At 47.6% G+C, this 24606-nt stretch overlaps 3 protein-coding genes across 4 annotated transcripts; 1 reads left to right on the top strand and 2 right to left on the bottom strand.

Moving 5' to 3' along the window:
• Positions 1 to 195: 195 nt before the first annotated feature.
• LOC124472918 (leucine-rich repeat extensin-like protein 5) lies at positions 196 to 2147 on the top strand. The gene is made up of 5 exons (XM_047028061.1): positions 196 to 744; positions 901 to 987; positions 1083 to 1187; positions 1273 to 1527; positions 1630 to 2147. The coding sequence occupies exons 2-5, from the start codon at positions 916 to 918 to the stop codon at positions 1735 to 1737; spliced, it is 540 nt and encodes a 179-aa protein (XP_046884017.1). The 5' UTR covers positions 196 to 744; positions 901 to 915; the 3' UTR covers positions 1738 to 2147.
• A 1932-nt stretch (positions 2148 to 4079) lies between these two features.
• Positions 4080 to 19372, bottom strand: LOC124472582 (homer protein homolog 3-like). Of its 2 annotated transcripts, XM_047027511.1 has the most exons (11): positions 18810 to 19372; positions 18470 to 18518; positions 14479 to 14635; positions 13324 to 13455; positions 12084 to 12191; positions 11438 to 11446; positions 11140 to 11273; positions 8733 to 8889; positions 6229 to 6336; positions 5945 to 6025; positions 4080 to 5859 (listed from the first exon to the last, which is right to left on the bottom strand). In XM_047027511.1, exons 2-11 carry the CDS (start codon positions 18490 to 18492, stop codon positions 5674 to 5676), a joined length of 1095 nt encoding a protein of 364 aa, XP_046883467.1. In that variant the 5' UTR covers positions 18493 to 18518; positions 18810 to 19372; the 3' UTR covers positions 4080 to 5673. The 2 variants fall into 2 exon arrangements, with proteins under 2 accessions (XP_046883467.1, XP_046883468.1); XM_047027512.1 differs by lacking the exon at positions 11438 to 11446.
• Positions 19373 to 19986: 614 nt separating this feature from the next.
• LOC124472585 (pyroglutamyl-peptidase 1-like) lies at positions 19987 to 24184 on the bottom strand. Its single transcript, XM_047027514.1, is given in 6 exon segments — positions 19987 to 20360; positions 20363 to 20456; positions 20767 to 20999; positions 21191 to 21307; positions 21428 to 21480; positions 23848 to 24184. Coding segments are annotated over 6 exon segments (810 nt in total). The 5' UTR covers positions 23879 to 24184; the 3' UTR covers positions 19987 to 20078.
• Between the last annotated feature and the right edge of the window lie 422 nt (positions 24185 to 24606).

The raw sequence follows: 24606 nt of genomic DNA, 5'->3' as shown, positions 1-24606 counted from the left end.
TGATGCAGTCCTATTTCTACAAATCATAATTTATTGCATAGCGTAAAGCGTAAAAGTCTCCACTAGTGGGAAACATTGCACCAGTATTGAAAGGAGTCGCTGTCGAATGTCGAAAATTTGACATAGATTCACACACTATTGCATATACTTCTTGAGGCAGCGTTTAATTCTTCACAGATTTAAAACATCGATAGTAGTGGCAATTGTAACAATTGTTAGATATTAGTGTAAGATACATAGGGTCGCACTCGTCTCTGTCGACATTGCGGGGTCTGCTTACAGTGTCTAGCTTAGTCTAAACTTTTACGGTTTTAGTGTAAATATTAACTAGTCCATTACTGTAGCCACTTAGCATTTAAAGTGGGTCTACCTCCAATGAATAATGGAATTTATAATGATCCTACCTGAAGCTTTGGTAAGAATGACAGCTATCAATCATTGTAAATACAGTAAGCTGTTAAAAACTAAACAAAAACCGTTAGCAGTACAGTTTGCTTATGTTACTGTACTTATGAGTATGCACAATTTGGTTCAGCACACCATGCTTCCATACATAGTTGTAACTATGGTTATTAATATGTCTCTGTTATTTTAGATGAGCACCAAGCCTAAGAGCAAATAAATCCATGGAGATGGAGAGTGGATTGCGAGGCTTGGGCATTTGCTGGCTCAGGGGTTTGGCCTGCTGGAGGAGGCAATAGACCTGCCCCAAGGCAGCGGAAATTGCATGACCTCTATCAAAAGGTAAAGTACTGCAAAATATGTGCTTATTACTTCTTACAGTCATTAGACTGCAGGTCACTTGATGAGCAAAGGGTTTAATACAATGGTGCAGATAATATCAGACAATGGACTGTACACTGAGTGACTCTGGCTGAATAACTATTCTGATTGTTTCAGATTGAGAAATGCCCCATGCAGACTCGTGGACAGACCGCCCTATTTGGAAGGTCCATGGTCTGTAATTGTGGATTCCATGCTGTTAAGGTGATGTATAAAAAAATGCATCTGACTATCTTCCATCTCATGTCTCTTACAATGCTGTTGCTGTTACATTACATGACATAGTGTTGTTTTAGCAGACTGCCACTCAGCTACCTCAGGCACCACAGTCTGTGGCTTCAGACTTGTCCACTGGTGCTGCAGCCCAGCCTTCTTTCCTGCAGCCCCCTCTGAGTGTGGCAATGGTAAATATTTTCTTAGTTATTCATGTTTTGTATAAATCATTTTGTATGTGCTCAATAACAAAATTAACTCTGTTTCTCCTTGCAGTTCACTAAATCAGTAAACTGTGGTGGGTCACAGTCTGCCTCAGTGAAGCCCAATATTGTAGCAAGGAAGACCCCCAGCCCTGCTTCTCCTCCATCCTCTGTGAGGACCCCCAGCCCTGCTCCTCCTCTATCCTCTGTGAGGACCCCCAGCCCTGCTCCTCCTCTATCCTCTGTGAGGACCCCCAGCCCTGCTCCTCCTCTATCCTCTGTGAGGACCTCCAGCCCTGCTGTTAGCGCCAGCCTGGAAGTAGCCACTGTGAGTACAGCGTCTCCGTTGTCTGGTTATGTTTCAAGTCATTTTGAGAGTAGCCTTTTTGAATGCAAAAAAAACATTCTTATTTGTTGTTGTCTGCGGCAGCCGACCCACTCCCCCCTGCTAATGTGCGCCTTCCATCTGCGCTCCCCCACCCAGGCCCGGCTCTCCAGTACCAACTACCCTGCAGCACCGTGGGCCAGGCACGGTTGAAGAGAAAGGTCCCGTCCACAGATGTGACACCGGTGGCTATAAAGATGCATGCCCAGCGTCAGCTCTTCCCTGCTCCACCCTCGGCCCCTCGTCTGTTGGTGCTGGCTCCGGTGACCTCACAGGTGCCTGTCTTCATTGCTGCTCCACAGGCCCTGGGAGGTATCTTCCCTGCACCTCCTGCTCCGGTCCGAAAACTAACCCGCCATGTACCCCACAACACGTGCAAGAAATGCGGGCAGTTCAGGACAGCCCAGACTGGACACAGTCAGTACAAAGGGACCGTGTACTGCCCCTCTGTAGAGGCTGTTCCCAAGGAGCAGTGGTTGGAGGACATGAAAAAAATATAGATGCCCCTCTACCCCCCTCCCAGAGGCATGGACGCTGGGCTAGTGCTCCTCTATCCCCCTCCCAGAGGCATGGACGCTGGGCTAGTGCCCCTCTATCCCCCTCCCAGAGGCATGGACACTGGGTTAGTGCCCCTCTACCCCCCTCCCAGAGGCATGGACGCTGGGCTAGTGCTCCTCTATCCCCCTCCCAGAGGCATGGACGCTGGGCTAGTGCCCCTCTACCCCCCTCCCAGAGGCATGGACGCTGGGCTAGTGCCCCTCTATCCCCCTCCCAGAGGCATGGACACTTGGTTAGTGCCCCTCTACCCCCTCCCAGAGGCATGGACACTGGGCTAGTGCCCCTCTACCCCCCTCCCAGAGGCATGGACACTGAACACTTTAATTTTGTCAATAGTTCTGTTAATGTTTTCTGTTATTGTCTATAATTACTGTTGAATAAGTGAATGGAGGGATTCACAACTGTTCTGTATATATTTAAGTTATTGTCTATAGTTACTGTTGAATAAGTGAATGGAGAGATTCACAACTGTTCTGTATCAATTTAAGTTATTGTCTATAGTTACTGTTGAATAAGTGAATGTGGGATTCACTACTGTTCTGTATATATTTAAGTTATTGTCTGTAGTTACTGTTGAATAAGTGAATGGAGGGATTCACTACTGTTCTGTATATATTTAAGTTATTGTCTGTAGTTACTGTTGAATAAGTGAATGGAGGGATTCACTACTGTTCTGTATATATTTAAGTTATTGTCTGTAGTTACTGTTGAATAAGTGAATGGAGGGATTCACTACTGTTCTGTATATATTTAAGTTATTGTCCATAGTTACTGTTGAATAAGTGAATGGAGGGATTCACTACTGCTGTATAATGGCTTTCTGATGACTGAAAATAAAAGTTTTATCACAACAGAAATTTATTTTCCTATGCTTCGTTTGTTTGTTTGTTTTGTGGATAAAAGTTTCTGCTAAATACATGAACTTAATTTTAAATATTAACTTAACAGTTATGAGTATCCTCATTGTTTTGTTATTAACCAAACAGTGATTATGTGATTTCCAAGAATACAAAATAACCACTTGAATTTCTTGCAACAATTTAGTCAAACCAGAACCTTGGGATTAACTTGTATCCCATATATATGTCTATAGAAATAGAAATATAAGGTTTTAATTGTGATTCCTGATATACCTCAATATTTCAAAAACATTGGTGATGTAGGTATGGGCCATAAAAATCCCTTCCTTCTCCTTTTCTTTCCTTTTTTCTCTCTTTTTTGATTTTTTCCCCTCTTTTCTCCTCCTTTTTCTTCTTCCCCCTTTCTCCCCCCTCCTTTCCTTTCTTCCCCCCCTCAGGTAGATGAATGTTCCCCAGCTTTGGCGCGATTCCCTAACCGCTCAGCCACCTGACTCCCATATAGCAATTTTAAATTTAAATATGTGGTCTAACTATACTAAGGATACATAAACTAGCAATACTAAGTGGAATACAATAAAATAAAATATAAGTGGGCATAAAATTTAATATAAGTTGCCAATTTACAACATGAAATACAAATATTACAGGAATTGAATGTAGTGCAAAATGTAAAGAGTTTTAAGATATTAAGTCATTAATGTCAGTGTGAGCTCTTGGCCTTGTTGAGGAGGCTAACAGCGGAAGTTATTGTGTTATTTAGACTGCTAAAGTGTAGTCAGGCCTTTTACAAGTCTTTTTTCACATGAATATCTGTACTTGGGCATTAGACTCCCAGGGTGGTCCCACTCCGGGCATGTATTCTGTCCATCCACCCTCTTTTAAAGCAATAAAATCTCTGAAAAAAGAATAGTGTTTGGTTGTCATGGTTTTCATCTCTTGGAAGCAGCAATGTCCAGCAGACTGAAATTTTCAATTTGATGTTTTCCTGTTTACGTTTGAGTCTGTTCCTTTTCTGGTCATGAAGAAACCTGGTGTTCATACAAGCATAAGAAAACACTCCAAGCACGATCAAACACTAGCACTTATTTTATTATCTGGATTCATTACACATTCCTGTATGCTTTGTTTCAAAATAAGGCTTTAAAGACAGCAGACATGGTTATCCACACACTGTTCTTCACATGAGTGCACCTGAACAGTGTTAACTACCGTACTTTTTGGCAAACTTTTCCTAATGTTCTTATTCGTAGTATTGAACAATGAAATTGCAAGTGAAAGTACTTAATTGTTCTAAACCTTAGCTATCTTATTCAGCTATAGGAGCTTACTTAAACATCCTGTTGGTACAGTAACTATCTTAAACTAATATGAATATACAGTCAGATAAACTGGAAGGTTTCAGACAGCACATTGCATCAAGATTACACCATTAACCTTCTTACACTTTCTAATAACCTATACCCCTAACACTATATCATCCCAATATTGATATATCATCAATTCCATAGCAGTTCCTATGCAACTACAATGCTGTTACTGTAGGCATTGCTATGTCGATACATGATGGTTAATGTTGATTTAATGTAGTGTCGCCATCACAGGCGTCAGTTTTCTCTACACTGGTGGTCTTTGGTGTACATTAGCTAATGTTTTTAACATGAAGCTTGCACTGATGCTTGGGTTCTCATGCATAAATGCTGCAGGATGCATCTCAACATGCTGTCATACCTGACCGATATGTCACCTATACATCAACATTTTCTTGCATCTTAAATTTGACAACAAACTTGGATTGTGTTTTTTAATTACACTAAACTTGCAGAATCATTGGAATACTTCTGAGAATACGGAGGCTTGGGGGTCTGGTTAAATGACCTTATCTCAAGCTCAGAACTGAGTCATCTCAAGGTCATTGCCCTCTACACGTACATTAAATACGTGATTAGCTTGACTCCCAGCCGCAATGTCATGCACTTAGAACGTAAACCAATAGACCGCCCACAAATTACGTAACAATGGCATCGGGTGAAATTAGAACTTGACTAGTGGTTCCCCTGCTGCAGCAGTGAGGGCACAGGGAAACCGCCCCAACAACAACCAGATGACAGAACAGCTGAGCGCTAAATAGGTTCCGCTGGCGTGGTCGCTTGGGATTTCAGAGCGTTTGTTCTAAAGGGTTCTTCAGACATCATTGCCCCACCAGTATGACCTCTGCCCCACCAGTATGACCTCTGCCTCACCAGTATGACCGCTGCCCCACCAGTATGACCTCTGCCCCACCAGTATGACTGCCCCACCAGTATGACCTCTGCCCCACCAGTATGACCTCTGCCTCACCAGTATGACCTCTGCCCCACCAAGCATGTGTGAACCCATTGGCCCTTGGTTTGTTGCCTAGACACTTAAATGCGTTGGGTAAGCCAAGTAGAGGAGGTTGTGCAGCACAACAACATCAGACAGACAGGATTTCTATGCTAGCTAACAACCTAAAAACTTAACAAGCCTAATGTAAAAGAGCCAGCACCACACAACACCAGAGGGGAGAACCTCAGGTAGATCTCTCTCACCTGTCTCCACCCTTCTCATCTGTCCTATGAAATTATGGATTGTGTACAGAAGAGAACAAACTTCAGACTCATCCTCTCCCCTCCTCCCCTCCCCCTGTCTGTGTCTATTTGTCGAGCAGTTTGGCCAGGCTCTGGCGCAGGTCATTGAGGTCATAGATCTTGAGGTCCAGGATGTCCACAGCCCTCTGCAGATCCCCCTCCAGGCGGTCGCGCTCCTCCAGCGAGGCGGCCAGACTGTGCTCTGAGCCCTGCACCCGCCGCTCCAGCTCCACGCTGCGCATCTGCAGCTCCTGTAGCACAACAAGCTGGTTATTATAGGATGGAGCACTCTGGTTATTATGGGATGTACATACAGTAGACTGGTATCCAAGGTACCTGTAGTCTATGGGTGGCTTCCTCCCTCTCCTGCTCCATCTCCTGGTACTCAGCTTTCTGGCTCTGCAGGATGTGGATCTCCTGTGGAGGGAGCGAGGAGGTCAGGAGGGTTAACACACAGATGGACGCTGATGATGCTGGATGCGTGAGGGTGGAGATCCTGCGTGAGAGTGCTGTTCAGGTGCAGGTCAGGTGAGTGTAGTGCTGTTCAGGTGCAGGTCAGGTGAGTGTAGTGCTGTTCAGGTGCAGGTCAGGTGAGTGTAGTGCTGCTCAGGTGAGCCCACCTCGTCTTTGGCCTTCAGCAGGGCCTCCAGCTCCTCCAGAGACTGCGTCAGCTCGTCCTTCAGCATGTCACTGGGACCCTGGCCTCCATGGGCCTCAAGGTCAGCCACCTGGACACACAGAGCTATGTTAGAAACCAATGCACATTGGAGATGTTACCTAGTAAAAGTACCCCTCCACACACACACTGGACTGGAGCCCAGCCTAGCCCAGGTCCAGCAGCCCAGTCCAGTCTAGCTCAGGTCCAGGAGTCCAGTCCAGTCTAGCCCAGGTCCAGCAGCCCAGTCCAGCCTAGCCCAGGTCCAGGTTCATGCCTGCCCCAATCACAAGTTACCTACCGAGGCCTGACTGCAGTTTGACCTGCAGAAAAGAGAACCAGGCTAATACAGAGCCCAGCTAGTACACAGTCCAACTAGTACCCAGTCCAGCTAGTACAGAGTCCAGCTAGTACAGAGTCCAGCTAGTACAGAGCCCAACTAGTACAGAGCCCAGCTAGTACAGATTCCAACTAGTACAGAGTTCAGGTAGTACAGAGCCCAACTAGTACAGAGCCCAGCTGGTACAGATTCCAACTAGTACATAGTCCAGGTAGTACAGAGCACAGCTAGTACAAAGCCTAGCTAGAAGGACACCTCTAGAAGGTCCAGGAGCCTCGCAGAGCGGGATGAGGGTATTTTTAACCGTGCTCGTTGGCGAGGGGCAAGAGGGGAGGGGAGGGGTCTGCCAGTTCCCTCTGGTGATTCTTCATTTCTCCAAACTGGGGCAGTGAAAGTAGGATATCGCTGTCCTACAAACCCCTCCCTCTCTCTGTCTTACTCTCCCTTTCTCTATACTCGCTCTATCTCTCTCTCTCGCCCTCTCTCTTGCCCCTCTGGAGAGCTGAACCATTTTCAGCCACCTGGTCGCCTGCTTCTGAGAGGAGGAGAGGAAGAGAGAGGCTGAGAGGAGAGGTGGAGAGGAAGAGAGAGGCTGAGAGGAGAGGAAGAGAGAAGCTGAGAGGAGAGGAAGAGAGAGGCTGAGAGGAGAGAGTGAGTGGAGAGGATAGGAGAAGAGGAGGGGGAAGATGAGGATATGGAGGAATAGTATTTCATTATGTATCATGTTTAACATCAGTGGATGTTTTAGAAGACTTGAGTCTGCTAGCCTGATCAATAGCACATAGAGAGTCATGGAGCAGAGTTTGATTAGTCTCACAGCTCATGCCTGTTCAAGAACGGATCCACAGGTTTGTATTGCGCTGGGAACCCTAACTCTAACGGTGGGTTTACACTGCAGCAACGCAAATCGCTTGCCATCGCTCGCCTTCCCACAGTGCACCACTCTCTCTGGGGCGTGTCAGACAGATTCATGCAGAGTTGTAATTCTCTAAAGTCACTGTTATAGTTCGTATAACTTCATGGGACAGTGTGCAGACTTGGGTTTACGTACTCGCAATATACTTCAAAATACAACTTGTAGCCTATACAAAATACAAAATGTTTAATACAAATACACGCTGACATGTGTAAAAATGTTTCATTATATTACTCGAAGCCTCTGCTAATCTGTCGATACGACTAGGGAGTCCCAGCCGGGCTAGCTAGCTAGTCGCCACAAAACAAAGTTTTGTAGTGTGATGAGACTGAATTTGAAAGTACAAAAAACCCACCAGGAGCACTGACAATGTCGGCAACCCTGCGCCAGGCCTCATTCTTTTTATTGATGTCTCTGTACAAAATACAGAGACGTCTCATACAAGTGATCCTTACAAGTTGTACCTTGTTGTAAAGGTGAGTAATCAGGCTTTCCAATGATATAAAATACAATACCAATTGGTATTATTGGAGGGGAGAAATAATCAACGAAATAACATTTCAGAACTTTTTTTGAGGGGTTTATATTATCATCTATGACGTGTAGCTACATCATTAAAGGCACAATGCTCTAATCCACTCATCCTAGATCCATGTGAGGGTTAGGCTTGTCCTCCACACAGGCAGCAGGGGGCTGTGGCCAGCGCTACACCATCCTCAGATTAAATATAATCCTAGTCTGCAGACACATCTTCAAGTGAAATACTGGATGATTATAATCCAGGTCTTAATCTGTGTCTGAGAATAGACCCCATATTGTCCCCATGTTGTCTGGACGTCTTCCCCAGCTCCAGCAGGGTTAGAGGTCAGACTACAGGCCACACTCATCCCTACAGGCCTCACTCATCCCTACAGGCCACACTCATCCCTACAGGCCACACTCATCCCTACAGGCCACACTCATCCCTGGGTTTAGCTCAGTGGCCCTTTAACTCCAGATCAAGAGGCTGCGGGTTTGAATGTGCTGCTGTCTCCTGGTAGGTTACCTGGTCTGTCTCCTGGTAGGCTACCTGATCTGACTCCTGGTAGGTTACCTGGTCTGACTCCTGGTAGGTTACCTGGTCTGACTCCTGGTAGGTTACCTGGTCTGACTCCTGGTAGGTTACCTGGTCTGACTCCTGGTAGGTTACCTGGTCTGACTCCTGGTAGGTTACCTGGTCTCTGAGCCTTTCTGTCTCCTCCTGATAGGCTGTGAGCTGTTTCTTCCACTGTTCCACATTGGAGTTGGCCTCATGCAGTGCTGCCACCAGCTTGCTGTTGCTGTCCTGCAGGGAGAACAGCTCTGCTTCCAGGTTCATCTCACAGATCGACCTGCAGCACACACACACGATATACACACACAGGTTACACAGGCATCACTGGCACTGCACTCCAGTGGATCTCATCCTACCTGTCGGGAAGATCCTACCAGGTCTCCTGGGGAGGCAAACTGTCAGGCCCTCGCCAGCTCTCCACTGGTGTCCCACAGGGCTCCGTCCTTGGCCCCCTCCTCTTCTCTCTGTACACCACCTCACTTGGACCAATCATCACCTCCCATGGCTTCTCCTACCACTGCTACGCTGACGACACGCAGCTGTACCTGTCGTTCCCCCCGACTGATCCGGGGATCTCAGCTAGGATTGAGGCCTGCCTCGCAGACATCTCTGCCTGGATGACCGAGCACCACCTCCAGCTGAACCTCGCCAAAACAGAACTTCTCATAATCCCGGCTAAACCCTCCATCTCCCATGATCTGTCAATCACCCTGGGATCTGCGACGGTGACCCCTTCATCCTCTGCCAGGAACCTTGGGGTTACCATGGATGACGAGCTCTCCCTCACGGCCCACATTGCCGCAGTCTCCCGGTCTTGTAGATTCACCCTCTACAACATCCGGAAGATCAGGAGATACCTGTCTGAGCACTCCACCCAGCTGCTAGTCCAAGCAATGGTCCTCTCCAAGTTGGACTACTGCAACTCGCTGCTCGCTGGTTTCCCAGCATGTGCAACCCGCCCTCTTCAGAGGATTCAGAACGCAGCGGCCCGCCTGGTCTACAACTTACCCAGACGCTCCCATGTTACCCCGCTCCTCATCTCTCTCCACTGGCTACCCATCAACGCCCGTATCAGATTCAAGACCCTGGTACTGACCTTCCGAGCAGTGAACGGGACTGCACCCGACTACATCAAGTCTCTCCTGCAACCTTACACCCCCACCCGTCACCTACGGTCTTCCTCAGACAACCGCCTGGTGGTCCCACCGCTCAAGACTGCCAGGTCCCAACACAAGCTCTTCTCCTGCCTGGCCCCCCAATGGTGGAACCAGCTCCCCACCTCCATCAGGGACACCGACTGTATCCCCACCTTCAAGAAAAGGCTCAAGACACACTTCTTCCGGGAGTACAACACCACTTAGGAATGCTTGGCTCGACCTGTTGCTAGTTTCCTCCAGGATCACAATGACTCTTATTGAGTGACTTGTTGCTCTTGTAGGTTAGTTATAACGAAGTTAAGTCTTGTACTCACTGTGAAATATTTTACTATTGATTGTTCTTCCACAGGTACAGTCCTGCACTTTTTGTGGTTCATGTTGTTTAATTTGTAAACTTGTATAACTGCATGCTCTTATGAGTCTTCCCTTTTGGCACTTGTTTAGTTTTCCACAATGTATGCTTCATGTTTGGGACTAACTCGTTGTTATGATCAGTGACCTATGCTCTTTTGTAAAGCTCTCTCTTGGAAGTCGCTTTGGATAAAAGCGTCTGCTAAATGCATAAATGTAAATGTACACACACATTGCACACACACACGTTATACACACACAGGCTACACACATATATTGCTGGGAGCCCTTGTTGCTGCTCTATTATATCTTTACAAAGACTGGAGTGATCCCATCATTACCCATCACCACAGCAACTAGCCAAAACAAACAGGTAGCCTGGTAAGAGGACAGGAGTACGGAGGAAGCCTACATGCTGAGTTCATCATATTCTAGAGAGAAAGAATGACAAGTCAGAGACGAAGCATGTTCCTGTCGGGAAAGACTGAGGAGGTCCAGACCAGCCCTGAGGGACAGACCAGCCCTGAGGAACAGACCAGCCCTGAGGAACAGACCAGCCCTGAGGGACAGACCAGCCCTGAGGGACAGACCAGCCCTGAGGAACAGACCAGCCCTGAGGAACAGACCAGCCCTGAGGGACAGACCAGCCCTGAGGGACAGACCAGCCCTGAGGAACAGACCAGCCCTGAGGAACAGACCAGCCCTGAGGAACAGACCAGCCCTGAGGGACAGACCAGCCCTGAGGGACAGACCAGCCCTGAGGAACAGACCAGCCCTGAGGAACAGACCAGCCCTGAGGAACAGACCAGCCCTGATGTGCATCATAGCTCTGCGGTGTTAATATTCTAAGTAGGGATAGATCTATATAAATGAGTTGAGTGAGTCAGTGTGTGTTTGAGTGTGATGGTAAGTGTGTGTGTTTGTGTGTGTGTGATGGTCAGAGAGTGTGTGTGTGTTTGTGTGTGTGTGTGCGATGGTCAGAGAGTGTGTGTGTGAGAGTGTGTGAGGGAACAGGTCACCCTTCTGAGAGCATCTTCTTGATGCGTTCCTTCTCTGAGGATAGGGTGATGTCAGCACTCTGGCTGCGGTACAGCTTGTCTTCAGCCGGACCGTTCACACACATCACTGGGGACTGCAGCTCGTCACAGAGGTCCTGGACCAATGGGAACACCACAACAGCTCATGACAGCCAATAGGAACTGTCCTGTGCGCGTACGTGTATATGTATGTGTGTGTGTATGTGTATGTATGTATATATACATATATATATATATATATATATATATATACACACACACATATGTAGAACAGACCCACCTGAGAGAACTTGAGTTCCATCAGACAGCAGGGATGAACACAACCACAGCAGGTCAAAATAATTACATAACTGTTGTACAAACTTAAAAAGGAAACAACTAAAACATGACAATGATCATGGTAATGAACGAATGATACCACGTTTAGAACCATCTTCACTACGAGACATGAGAGAGAGACCAGGCAAAGAGGGAGAGAGAGACCAGGCAAAGAGAGAGAGACCAGGCAAAGAGAGAGAGAGACCAGGCAAAGAGGGACAGAGAGAGGGAGAGAGAGAGAGACCAGGCAAAGGAGGAAGGAAGGATGGAAGGAAGTGAAAGTGAAAGACAGGAAGGGAGAGAGAAGAGAGTTTCAGCCAGGCACACTGCAGGGAGGGAGAGACAGAGGAGAGCTAGGCACACTGCAGGGAGGGAGCGACAGAGGAGAGCTAGGCACACTGCAGGTTGCTCAGGATAATTTTACCAGTGTCCTAGTTATCCTCTCTCCCACTTCCCTCTGAGACAAATGACCCAGCTCTTCCTCCACTCTCTCCTCCTTTTCTCCCTCATCCTCCTCTCCCTCTTTCTCCTCCTCCTCTCCCTGAGGTGGGGAGGCCTCGGGGGTCAAAAGGGGTAACAGATGTGGGGGATTCCAGGGGGTAACAGACCTGGGGGGCAGCGATGGTCAGGGCAGTGTTGGCCAGTTCCATCTTGTCCTGAGACTTTTCCCTGGCCAGGCGGGCGGCCTCCTTCACTTCCTTGAAACGATCAGAGAACTGAGAAGAAAAGAGGAGCGTTCAGCTTCTACAGCAGAAACAGGTCTACTGCCTCGTATCAGAGAACTATCAGTATCAGTAACTTCTCGTATCAGAGAACTGAGGAGACAAGAGGAGCGTTCAGCTTCTACAGCAGCAACAGGTCTACTGCCTCGTATCAGAGAGGACAGGCCTGTCTGATGCTGTCTTGGTGTGAAGTGGGAATGTGGAGGACGGAGAGGATGAGGAGGAGGAGGTGGAGGAGGTGGAGGGAGAGGATGAGGGAGAGGATGATGATGAGGATGAGGAGGAGGGAGAGGAGGAGGAGGGAGAGGATGAGGAGGAGGGAGAGGATGAGGAGGAGGGAGAGGAGGGAGAGGATGAGGGAGAGGAAGCTCAAGACGCACTTGTTCAGGGAGTACAACGGTACTTAGGAATGGTTTGCTGGACCCAATGTTAGTTTCCTCAAGGATCACAATGATTCTTGTTTAAAGACTTGTTGCTCTTGTTGGTTAGTAGTAACTGATTTAAATTGTTGTACTCGCTGCAAAATATTTATTAATATTTTTTTTACTGTTGCTTGCTTTTCTACAGATACACTTGCACTTATAGCGATTCATTTTGTTTAATTGTAACTTGCTTAACTACATGCTCTAACCCTAACCCTTAACTACATGCTCTAACCCTAACCCTTAACTACATGCTCTTATGGCTCTTATTTGTTGTGAATTGTTGTGTCTTGTATATGTTTTTTCTGGACAAACAAATTCTATTTATCTGTAAAACAATTTTACCTACGGGTACGAAATAAAGCTACCTACCTACCTTATGGTTCTTCCATTTGGCACTTATTTTTGGTTGTTCACAATAAGTGCTTCACGTTTTGGCTACCTGCAATGTTTTTGGGGCCATTTTGTTATTAGTATCAGTGACCCATGCACTTTCTTGGAAGTCGCTTTGGATAAAAGCATCTGCTAAATGAATAAATGTAATGTAAAATGTAATGTAGGAAGAGGAGGGGGAGGAGGAGGAGGAGGGAGAGGAGGAGGAGGAGGGGGAGGAGGGGGGGGGGGGGAGGAGGAGGAGGGAAAGGAGGAGGAGGGAGAGGAGGAGGAGGAGGGAGAGGAGGAAGAGGAGGAGCAGTATGCCTTACCTGCTGGAGCTGCTGCTCGGTGGCGAAGCCGAGCCCGTACACGGTGTTGGCTCGGTTGTCAGCCCACTGGCCAAACTTCTGAGACGTCTTGGTGAAGGTCATGCTGGGGGTGATGGTGCAGTTGATGATGGCCTGGACCACCACCCAGAGCAGGAGAGGGAAAGAGATAATACATTCTGACTACAGAGTACATTATATGTAACTTGGCATTAGATCATTAGATCATATCCTACACCAGGGACTTAAGCACAGGCACAATCCCATGGATTTACACACGTAAAACACACATCTGTAAGAGGATGTGACCTCCCCTCCCCCTTCCTTACAGTCCTAGGGCGGGGACGAACTATAAATACTCCCCCGTCCTCCGGCGTGGTCGCTAGCCGGGCCAGCGGCAGCTTAGAGGTGCAGTCTGCCTGTCTGAGGCTGGACGTAACACCGGCCCAGAGATTATAACACTGGTGACGACACACTGCTGCTGGGGACACTAAATGTGGGACAAACAGGAGGTGTTGGGAGATGAGATAGATTCACCCTCCTTCCGTCTCTCCACCCCTCCCATGCCCCTCCATCCCTCACTCCCCTCCCTTTGTTCCTCCCCTCCCCCTCCTCCCTCTTCCCTCACCCATGCCCCCTGCCTCCTCCCTCCCCTTTTCCCCCACCCATGCCCCCTGCCTCCATATCTGTAGTGATCTCCATCCAGGGGATGAGCAGAGAAGGAGGGGTCTCCTGTGTATATGCTTCAATAAGAGAAAATCATATTCCATACCCCCCCCCTCAGGGAGCCCAGAGGCTGCAGACAGAGAGGCTGCAAACTGTCAGAGGCTGCAGACTGAGAGAGGCTGCAGACTGAGAGAGGCTGCAGACTGAGAGAGGCTGCAGACTGAGAGAGGCAGCAGACTGACAGAGGCTGCAGACTGACAGAGGCTGGGGAGCAGTTTGGTGTGAATGAAGCAACACTCTCAATCCAAGTACATTACATAGTACATCCCAACCAGGGACTGTACAGCAGAAAATCAGAAACAGTTTGACAGAGTCAAGGAGACATAACACCATACGTGTTACTGAGTGTGTGATCTCCTGTGTTGACCTCACTTCCTGTGCTGTAACCCTACTTCCTGTGCTGTGATCTCACTTCCTGCGCTGTGACCTGACCTTAGTCCCGCCCACGCTGATGATGCGGTACACGTTGCGGTTGCTGTCGTAGAAGAAGGACACAGTGACGGCATGCTTGCTGGCCGGGATCCAGTTCCTCTTGGTGGATGGGTCGATCTGGAACACATGAGCCCTGGCACTGAACACAGGCTGCTCCCTGGGGAGGAGAGGAGAACACATGAGCCCTGCCACTGAACACAGGCTGCTCCCTGCCACTGAACACAGGCTGCTCCCTGCCACTGAACACAGGCTGCTCCCTGCCACTGAACACAGGCTGCTCCCTGGGGAGGAGAGGAGAACACATGAGCCCTGCCACTGAACACAGGCTGCTCCCTGCCACTGAACACAGGCTGCTCCCTGGGGAGGAGATTGAGAGAAGGGCAGAGAGGAGTAAAGAGGGAAGGAGAGAGAAAAAAGCAGACTTCAAGCTTAAACTGGAAGTTGCTAGTGAATGTTTCTCCCTCTTAATCTCTGTGTCTGTACCAGTCAGCCTGGCCTGTACCAGTCAGTCTGGTCTGTACCAGTCAGTCTGGTCTGTACCAGTCAGTCTGGCCTGTACCAGTCAGTCTGGCCTGTACCAGTTAGTCTGGCCTGTACCAGTCAGTCTGGTCTGTACCAGTCAGCCTGGCCTGTACCAGTCAGTTTGGTCTGTACCAGTCAGTCTGGTCTGTACCAGTCAGTCGGGGTTTTGCCTGCATCGTTGGCTAAAACAGGAAGTGGTCACACAGGAAATGGTCGGTCTACCAAAACCTTTCAAACACATCCCAGCCTGCCATGCTCCCAGCCTCTCTGCTCTGGCCAGTGTTGCTGTAGTGAGGTATCCTGGATACGGGTAAACATTCCAAAGCAACAGTGCCACTGGTGTTCTAGAATGCTGCAGCAGCTGACTGACCTAAACCCATAGACATATATATATATATGTCTATGCCTAAACCCCCTAACCCCCCCCTCCCTCCTCCAGGAAGTCTGGTGCTCTACCAGGAAGTCTGGTGCTCTACCAGGAAGTATGGTGCTCTACCAGGAAGTATGGTGCTCTACCAGGAAGTCTGGTGCTCTACCAGGAAGTATGGTGCTCTACCAGGACGTATGGTGCTCTACCAGGAAGTCTGGTGCTCTACCAGGAAGTCTGGTGCTCTACCAGGAAGTATGGTGCTCTACCAGGAAGTCTGGTGCTCTACCAGGAAGTATGGTGCTCTGCCAGGAAGTCTGGTGCTCTACCAGGAAGTATGGTGCTCTACCAGGAAGTATGGTGCTCTACCAGGAAGTCTGGTGCTCTACCAGGAAGTATGGTGCCCTACCAAGAAGTCTGGTGCTCTACCAGGAAGTCTGGTGCTCTACCAGGAAGTATGGCGCTCTACCAGGAAGTATGGTGCTCTACCAGGAAGTCTGGTGCTCTACCAGGAAGTATGGTGCTCTACTAGGAAGTATGGTGCTCTACCAGGAAGAATGCCAAATGTTATTGCAAGAAAGAAGAGAGCTGAGTCTCTGTCAGGCATACTATACAACATGTAAATAATCTGTCAACTACTTATATGGATCTCACTTGAGAAGAGATGATTTGGGATGTGGAATGGGGACAGAACAGTGATAGAGATGCAGGGCAACAGCAGTATAATCTGTATTCCAGTCTGACCTCTTTATCAAGCACTGTGTCCAGTACGAATTTCCAGATCTAGGGACTAGCCTTGCACTAGCCTGGTACTAGACTGTGACTAGCCTGGAACTGTACACTGGACTAGCTTGGAACTGTAGACTGGGAGTAGCAAAGCACTACCTTGGTACTAGACGGGGACAAATCTGGGACTGTAGACTGGTACTAACCTGGGACTACCAGGAACTGTACACTGGGAGTAGCCTGGAACTGTAGACTGGTACTAACCTGGAACTGTAGACTGGGAGTAGCAAAGCACTAGTTTGGTACTAGACTGGGATTAGCCTGGGACTGTAGACTGGTACTAGCCTGGAACTGTAGACTGGGAATAGCGAAGCACTAGTTTGGTACTAAACTGGGATTAGCCTGGGACTGTAGACTGGTACTAACCTGGGACTACCTGGAACTGTACACTGGGAGTAGCCTGGAACTGTAGACTGGTACTAACCTGGCACTAGCCTGGTACTGTAGCCTGGTACTAGCCTGGTACAAACCTGGTACTAACCTGGGACTAGCCTGGCAGGCCTTAGGTAGGGAGGCCTGTGGGTAGTGGCCGGATTATTTGGTGAAACGATTAAACCTCTGTCCTGAAATCAACACAGATCTCACTCTAAAAGCGTATGGATCAATAACTGGCTCGTTCACGTCCACCGATCACCTCAGTAATAACACAGCCTGAGCATCCTAACCAATCACTGGGCTGCTACTGGAGCAGGACAAGCAGGACACCGGATCACGGTGGGTCTGTCAGGGGCTACTCTCTCGCACACACACACACACACTCTCTGTCTTGCACACACACACTCTCTCTCTCACACACACACACACAATCTCTGTCTCGCACACACACACACACACACTCTCTCTCTCTCTCGCACACACACACACACACACTCTCTCTCTCACACACACACAATCACTTTCGCACACACACACTCACTTCCTCTCTCACACATCCTCTCTCCTATTCTGTCTTTCAATTGTTTTCCTCTCTCCTCTTCTCACCCTCTCTTCCTCTCACTGTCTCTATATGTCCAGGTTGTATATCTTCCTCTCTCCTCTTCTCACCCTCTCTTCCTCTTCCCTTCATCTCTTCTGACTCATTTTCCATTTACTCTCTTCCCTCCTTTCTCTTCATGTTCTCCCTCTCCTCTCTCCATTATCCTTTTCCTGTCGCTCCTTCGCTTTACACTCCGCTATCTTTCCCTTCTCCCCCTCCTTGCTCTCTATGTCTCATTCCGTCTCACTCATCTTCCCCCGCCTCGCTCTCTGTTGCCCCTACTCTCTCACCTCTCTCTCCCAAACCTCTCTTTCTCACACAACCTCCTCCTCCCCCCTTCCTGCCTGCATGACAGTGTCGAGGTCCAGGCAGAGCTGTTAGAACAGAACTGAGGTGTTCTGCAGCTCAGCAGCCAACAGGGACACAACAGACCACTGAAACCTGCATCTATTAACTACATACATCGGCAAACACAACAGCTCCAAAAGCGCTTCAGTCCACACGTCCTAATTACAAAGTTCAAGTCTTTTATTTGTCAGGTACACAGAACAACACAAGGTTAGACTGGGCACTGAAATTCTTAAGACAAGACAACGCAAGCACCTGGCATAACATAACATATAAGTACACGGAACATAATTTACATCTAAGCTAAGCTTAAATAAGTGAAACTTCCTAAATATACAGATAGCAATAAATAATCGACTATATCAACCCTAATACTAAAACTTCCCAAATTACAGATAACAATAAATAGTACACTATACTAATCCTAAATGCACATAAAACCTGTTTCAACCCTATAACCTATTCTAACCTAAGTGGAGTACAGTACAATAGTGCAATTTGCAGGTCAGTGACTAAGTCAATGACCATACAGGAGCCTGGTGGCGAGGTACAGTGAGGTACAGTAGTGCAATGTTATCGATAGTGCAACCAGTAGCTGAAAGTGACAGAGTATAAGTGACTAGTGTGCAGTAAGCATCCCTCAACCCGAGTTTACAGACCAACTAAAACGAGTTCTCCAGATCTTAGAGTTGTTGGCAGTGGTCCATTCTAGTCTCGTTCTTAACAGATCCTTCATAATGATGGGCTAGCATGATAGAATTCCAAGATCAAGGTGCCACGTTTAGCTGTTAACTTTCACTGTTAACTGTCAAAAGTTGTCACCGTCACATATCTGGTTGTCACGGTTACATACCCAGTTGTCACGGTTACAAAGCGAGTTGTCACCATGTGTCACTTTCCCCCTAAAACTAACAAGGTTTTTTAGTCTGAAACAGGCACACTGTATGACAGTGTGGTGAGACCCGGAGACCCTCAAGAGGAGAAACACATACCTTTCTCGATGGTGTGGAAACATCTTACAAGGAAAGAGAGGCACCTTTTCTGTGGAAGAAGAGGATTTCAACGCAATTAAATAACCGTTCAAGTCAAGCTTTGAGTTACAGAGCCATGTAATAAGCTTGTGTCTGACGGAACGAGAGCAGCCCAACTGAATAACAAGCCAGTCGGGGCGTCTCATTTGTATACTAAGTGTTAACAATACACACGAAGGTCATTCATCGTCTGCAAACGCAAAACTTTTTTCCTTCACTTTCTGCCTCTTTTTTCATAGCAACAGTTGCTAGACTGGAACCATCTTCGGATAGATAGCAGATTTTGACAATGAACACTCACCCCATTGCGCTGTAAAAGATTAATCAGAGCAGTTATTTGTCGTCCCGTGCGTAACTTACAGTGTTGCAGACCACCGCTGCAATACCGGGGCTGTCCTCCCAGTACCGTATAGTGTCCCACCGGTTGCTAATTTCACTGCAAAGCGCAACTTCACTCTCGTTGCACGACAACCGAGTGACATCAGAATCGATTCCGTTGGAGTTTCGCTACGGTGGCAGCGCGAGGACAGAACCGTTGAAACGAAGTACGCGTCTCGTCAACAGAAGTGGCATTGGTCCGATAGATCATGGACGAGATATCTCGGTGGTACTTGGTTGCACTTCAATAAAATCGCAACGCGTTAGCCCGTGAAGCATCTTATACCGGTGTGCTCCATATACGGAGCTCTGCGTTGGTTACAAAGTGTTGCTTGCCGCGAGATACTTAGCGACGAATCACGGTGGGAGAGAAAGCGCTGACAGCCGGTGACTTCTCTGTGCCGTCGGCTCCAGTTGCAGGTCAACATCGCCACTTGTCGGTTAGAGTCGGTCATTTAATCTCTGGCATCTCTCCTGAGGAAATGAAGCGGAGCTTAATAGGCATGTTTCATACATTCTGAAAGTTAGGAAACGTTGTTCCAAATCCTACTATTCCCGGGAGAACAGAAAACTATAAAAATGCCGATGAATCTAAAGAAGTGACTTCCAGAGAATGGGAAGCAGGTGATCCAGGTAAACATGAGCATAGCACACTTTAGGGGGAGGACACATCTTGCATAGTTCTCTGTGTCCTCCTCTGTGTATCTGCATTTTACACCAGAAAACGGAGATATTAGAATGTTTTAATCAAACTCATAGCATCAGAACTTCAGAATTAGAACGTCAGTATTATACCTTTTAACACAGATAAGGAACACAAATAAACAAAGTTAATTTCACATTTCTATAAACATTAATTGTGCGTGCAATAACTTTCCTGAGATGTACATAATGATTGGTAAAAATATATTCTAATTTTAAAATAACACACAAATGAAAAATTTAACACGAGACTGTCAATAAACCAGCCAGCCAGTTCCTATTACCTGCAGGCCTGAGTGCAGCAATTAAAGCCTAGACAGGATCACCCTGGTCATGATAGGAGGATGATAAAGGACAGAGACTCTCTGGGTCACTACGCACACAATCACCCAGATAAAAATGTTTATACACACGATGTTTGTACACACAACGACTGCTGGTAGTGCACACGGTCAGGTTCCACTGTGAGAGTCCAGGTGGACTCGGTGTTTTAGTGTCTTTGATGGTCCTGGTTCTGCTGGTCCTGGTTCTCACGGTCCTGGTTCTCACGGTCCTGGTTCTCACGGTCCTGGTTCTGCTGGTCTTGGTTCTGCTGGTCCTGGTTCTCACGGTCCTGGTTCTCACGGTCCTGGTTCTGCTGGTCTTGGTTCTGCTGGTCCTGGTTCTCACGGTCCTGGTTCTCACGGTCCTGGTTCTGCTGGTGTTCCCCATGCCCCCCCCCCAGCAGCATCTCTCCCACCAGGGCCTGCAGGGCCCTGCCCAGCTGGCCCCCCCACTGTAGGGCCTCCCCAGGGGGGGCACATGCACGAAGGCCACCCTGCCCCCGCCCTGTAGCAGGGACGTGTAGTAGGTGTAGTCACACAGGTACCTGGGGCAGACAGCGAGAGGAGAGGAGGGAGAGAGATGGAGAAAGAAAGAAAGACAGTTAGAGGGGGACAGAATAGACATTCATTTAGGGGACACTTATCTAAAGTGATGTACATGGGAGATTTGAACCTGGGATCTCTTGAGCTGAAGTCATATGATCTAACTCTATCCCCAAGAAAAATTAAGAGACAGAGAGAGAGACAGAGATGAAGAGAGAGAGACAGAGATGAAGAGAGAGAGAGAGAGAGAGAGAGAGAGAGAGAGAGAGAGAGAGAGAGAGAGAGAGAGAGACAGTGATGTGTGGTGCTTACCTGCCGGCATCCCTGGACACAGACAGCTCCACCTGCTGGTGAGAGGAGCCCAGGCGCCTGCAGACCAGCTCCATGTCCAGGTCAGAGGTCAGGCAGTCAGGCCCCGCCTCCACGCAGCACTGGGAGGCTGGGCAGAAGCGGCTGTTGTCCAGACGACAGTAACCATGGTTGTGGCCACACTGCTCCAGGGTTACTGTGGTAGCGATGCCGGACACACCCACATGGACCACCAGCTTGTAATTGACAGAAAGGAAGAGTTTACCTTAACTACGGTAACACACTGGCCTGCAAGCAAAAGCTCTATTGTGATCAGATCAAACCAAATCTAGTTGTATCAACCCTTTAACAAGCAATGTCACAGAGGGCTTCACATACGTCCACAGAACTGCACCTAAACCAACAAATGTGATTGGCTCCCAGCTACCTGTGGCTGGTGGCATTTCCATAGCGATGGCAGTAAGCGCTGAATGGCCTGGTACTCAACGGGAAGCTCGTACACCTGAAGCTCCACCCCCTCCCCCAGACCAAGGCACTCCAGTTCCTTTGCAAACCAGAAGCAGGAAGTGCATGAGGAGCAGGAAGTGCATGAGGAGCAGAGTTTTAGACAACACCCACTATCAGTCAGGTTAGCCTGTTGTGTCATATCAGACAGGCTGGTTACCTGAACAGCCACCCAGCTGGCGTTGACAGCATGTTCTCCAAAAGGCTCAAACCCTGAAAACACAACATCAGCCTTCAGCTAGTAACACACCTGCATCACCTAGCAACACACCTGCATCACACATGTATGGAGTCAAATTAGAATCAATAATATTTTGCATCCTCAGAAAAAGATTTGCATCTGCAGAAAAAGATTTGAACCCGTAAAAAAAGTATTGGGCAAATTATTTTCGCATAATACAAATCTTCCGGGTTCTGAACTGGTTGCAGTTCCACTCTAGTTCCATATGATGGCGCTAACGTTCGAGTGCAGAATGAATGGAGGTCCCCTCAAAATCCACTTTTCTCAGGATATAATTTTTTGACTAGTTATTTGAATTCTGAATTCAAAAGGGGAGGCCAAAAAAATACAAACTGCTGGGTGTTAGATTTTTTTGAAAGTCGCCTTTCTTTTCTAAAACGCCTTTTAAAATGTCAATGAGGTCATACACATCCTCTAATATTTTCTAATAATGTTGCTAATGCTCTGACATTCTGATTCTGTTTCGGAAGCCATCAAGCAGAATCCTAGCCTGGCTCTGCCCTGCTACGTACTTCCGCTCAATTTGGATTTTGCTTCTGTACTAGGTCTGGGATGTCGGTTCTGAAGTCGGTTTCCAGAAACAATTTTTTTGTAGGTCCAATCAGAGAACAGAGGGAGTGGCTGAGAACGATGACGTTAATGTCGTGCACTTGTTTAAGTTGTTCAGTAATGGCGGCGGAGAAAGATGCGAGCGAAACTATTCTGCCGTTGTGGCAACGCTGCCGAATATAGGTTAAAGCCGGAGCAAGAACATTCCTTGCTGAGTTTTGTTGGTGGCCATTGTGTTGTGGCCCTCCTCCCCACGGGGTTCAGGAAAAGTTTGATTTTCCAGCTACGGCATCTTAGCCTGACGTTGTCATACTCATAATTCTAGTCAGAATATGAGTCTGAGAACTCTCCGTTGGGCTTTGACTACAGGGCGTGTTTCAAACGAGCCTGGAAAACAAATGCCTCTTCGCTCAATTGGATAGATCTACAACCAATCAGAGCAACAGAGTATGTGACGTATGTTAAGCACCGCATAGTTGTTGTCAACAGAACTAAACAACAAGCAGACTTGAAGTATGCTTGAAGAATGAATACAAACGATTTTTGCCGGTGTTGTAAAATTAATTTAAGGGTAGGGAGAGTACTTGTTCACACGGTCAACCTTTTTGAGCGAAACAATAAAGGGCAATGGCATATACGAAGTTCTCCGTTTAGGATTACAACTCCATCGGGGCCAGCTGATAAATTAAACTTTTACCGAATCCCGTAGGAAGGACGGCAAAAACATATTTTCCATCGACAAATGCCTTGATTGCGTCTCTCTGTTCCTCTTTCAAACTTAATGCGCTGTCGATGTCTTCTAAAACAGACTCGATGGCAGAATCACAACATCCCAGATCTCCAGCGGTAGCCATGTTTGTTCAAAACGAATTCAACTTAAGCGCTCTTTTGTGACGTGGGTGATTACGTTACTGTTGATCATCTGTCCATCATCGTATAAAGCCCGCCCTGGCAATTTCATTGGTTCGCCCAGATTCTGGTTTTCTGTAGTTGGTCCCCAATACGAGACCCTCCAGACCCAATTTCCCGAACACATTTATTTTGGGCGGGGAGAAGTTGGGCTGGCAGCCAGGCTACAATACGAGACCCTCCAGACCCAATTTCCCAAACAAATTTATTTTGGGCGGGGAGAAGTTGGGCTGGCAGCCAGGCTAACGGCATCTAGCTCCGTTACAGTAGTGGTAAAGGAGTTGGCTAAGGCGAACGCTTGCGATTGGTTATGGCAAATCAGAGTGGCTCTGGGCGGATCCAATAGTTTTAAATTTCAACAGAGGACCCGCCTTCAAGGAAGTTAACGTTTGTCAATCGAGACATCCCAGACCCTCTGTAAAAATGAAATGTACGAGGGTCTGGTTAGGACCAGGCTAGCGGAATCCCTGGTCGTAGTCAGTCCTTCACTAACCAATCACCATTCAGCTCACCAATCACTCACAGAACATCGTAGAAATTGAGAAACAGGAAGCCTACATAGACAAATATTGCTTCAGAAATCGATCTATTCCAAAAAATTATTCTGTTCAACCCACAAAGAAGCATGACCAATGATTCACAGAAAGGAGAAAGAACATACAAGAACATTCAAATCTGTGACTGTTTAGCGTGAAATGTAAATTACGCATTTAGATTTCGAAGTAGCCTACAGCAAAAACGAGGGGAAACAAGTGCCAGAGAGTATTCACTGACTCACTTATTCGCTCAAGCAACTAGTGTGAAAAATGAACAGCTTGTTTGTATCCATAACATAACGACATCAAGAAGACAGCATAAACAGTCTTGCATCAACGACTCACCGGTCACAATCACCGTCTTCTTGGTGGCCATGTAGTTATTATATTCGTTTCCTTCTAATTATTCATATCCCGGTGAGTTTAGTTAAATGTCTCATCCATCTTTCCCTCCCTCTCTATTGCCGCTCTTGTTCTATGTTTGTTGTCAACTCAACCGCAACAGTACAGAGCGAAGCTGAACCACAGCGTCATCTGCTGTTGTGGTGTGGTCTGTTGCACAGACAACCGTTTACGGAAAACTGTACAATAAGTACACTGCCGCTTTCTTTGTCGTCATTATGACACTATAGTTGATAGGCTAAGGAGCCTTATGAACAGAGTGAAGGATACAGTGCATAAAGCTGAAACCCTACACCAGGCAGTAAGGGTGTTACTAGGCAGTAAGAGTGTGTTACCAGGCAGTAACAGTGTGTTACCAGGCAGTAAGGGTGTGGTACCAGGCAGTAACAGTGTGTTACCAGGCAGTAAAGGTGTGGTACCAGATAGTAATAGTGTTACCCGTTAGTTTAGGTTGTGTTACCAGGCAGTGACAGTGTGTTACCAGGAAGTAAAGGTGCATTACCAGGCAGTAACAGTGTGTTACCAAGCAGTAAAGGTGCATTACTAGGCAGTAACAGTGTGTTACCAGGCAGTAACGGTGAGTTACCAGATGATAAGAGTGTTACCAGGCAGTAAAGGTGTTGCCGGGGGAAGTCATTAAACCGTTCCATCCCGTGGTCGTAGGAGTGGTTCCATCACAACCTCCGGTGGCCTCAGTGATGA

Source organism: Hypomesus transpacificus, chromosome 10 (genome assembly GCF_021917145.1).
Source record: "Hypomesus transpacificus isolate Combined female chromosome 10, fHypTra1, whole genome shotgun sequence".
NCBI classification, from domain to species: Eukaryota; Metazoa; Chordata; class Actinopteri; order Osmeriformes; family Osmeridae; genus Hypomesus; species Hypomesus transpacificus.
This window is presented reverse-complemented; position numbering and strand designations above follow the sequence as displayed.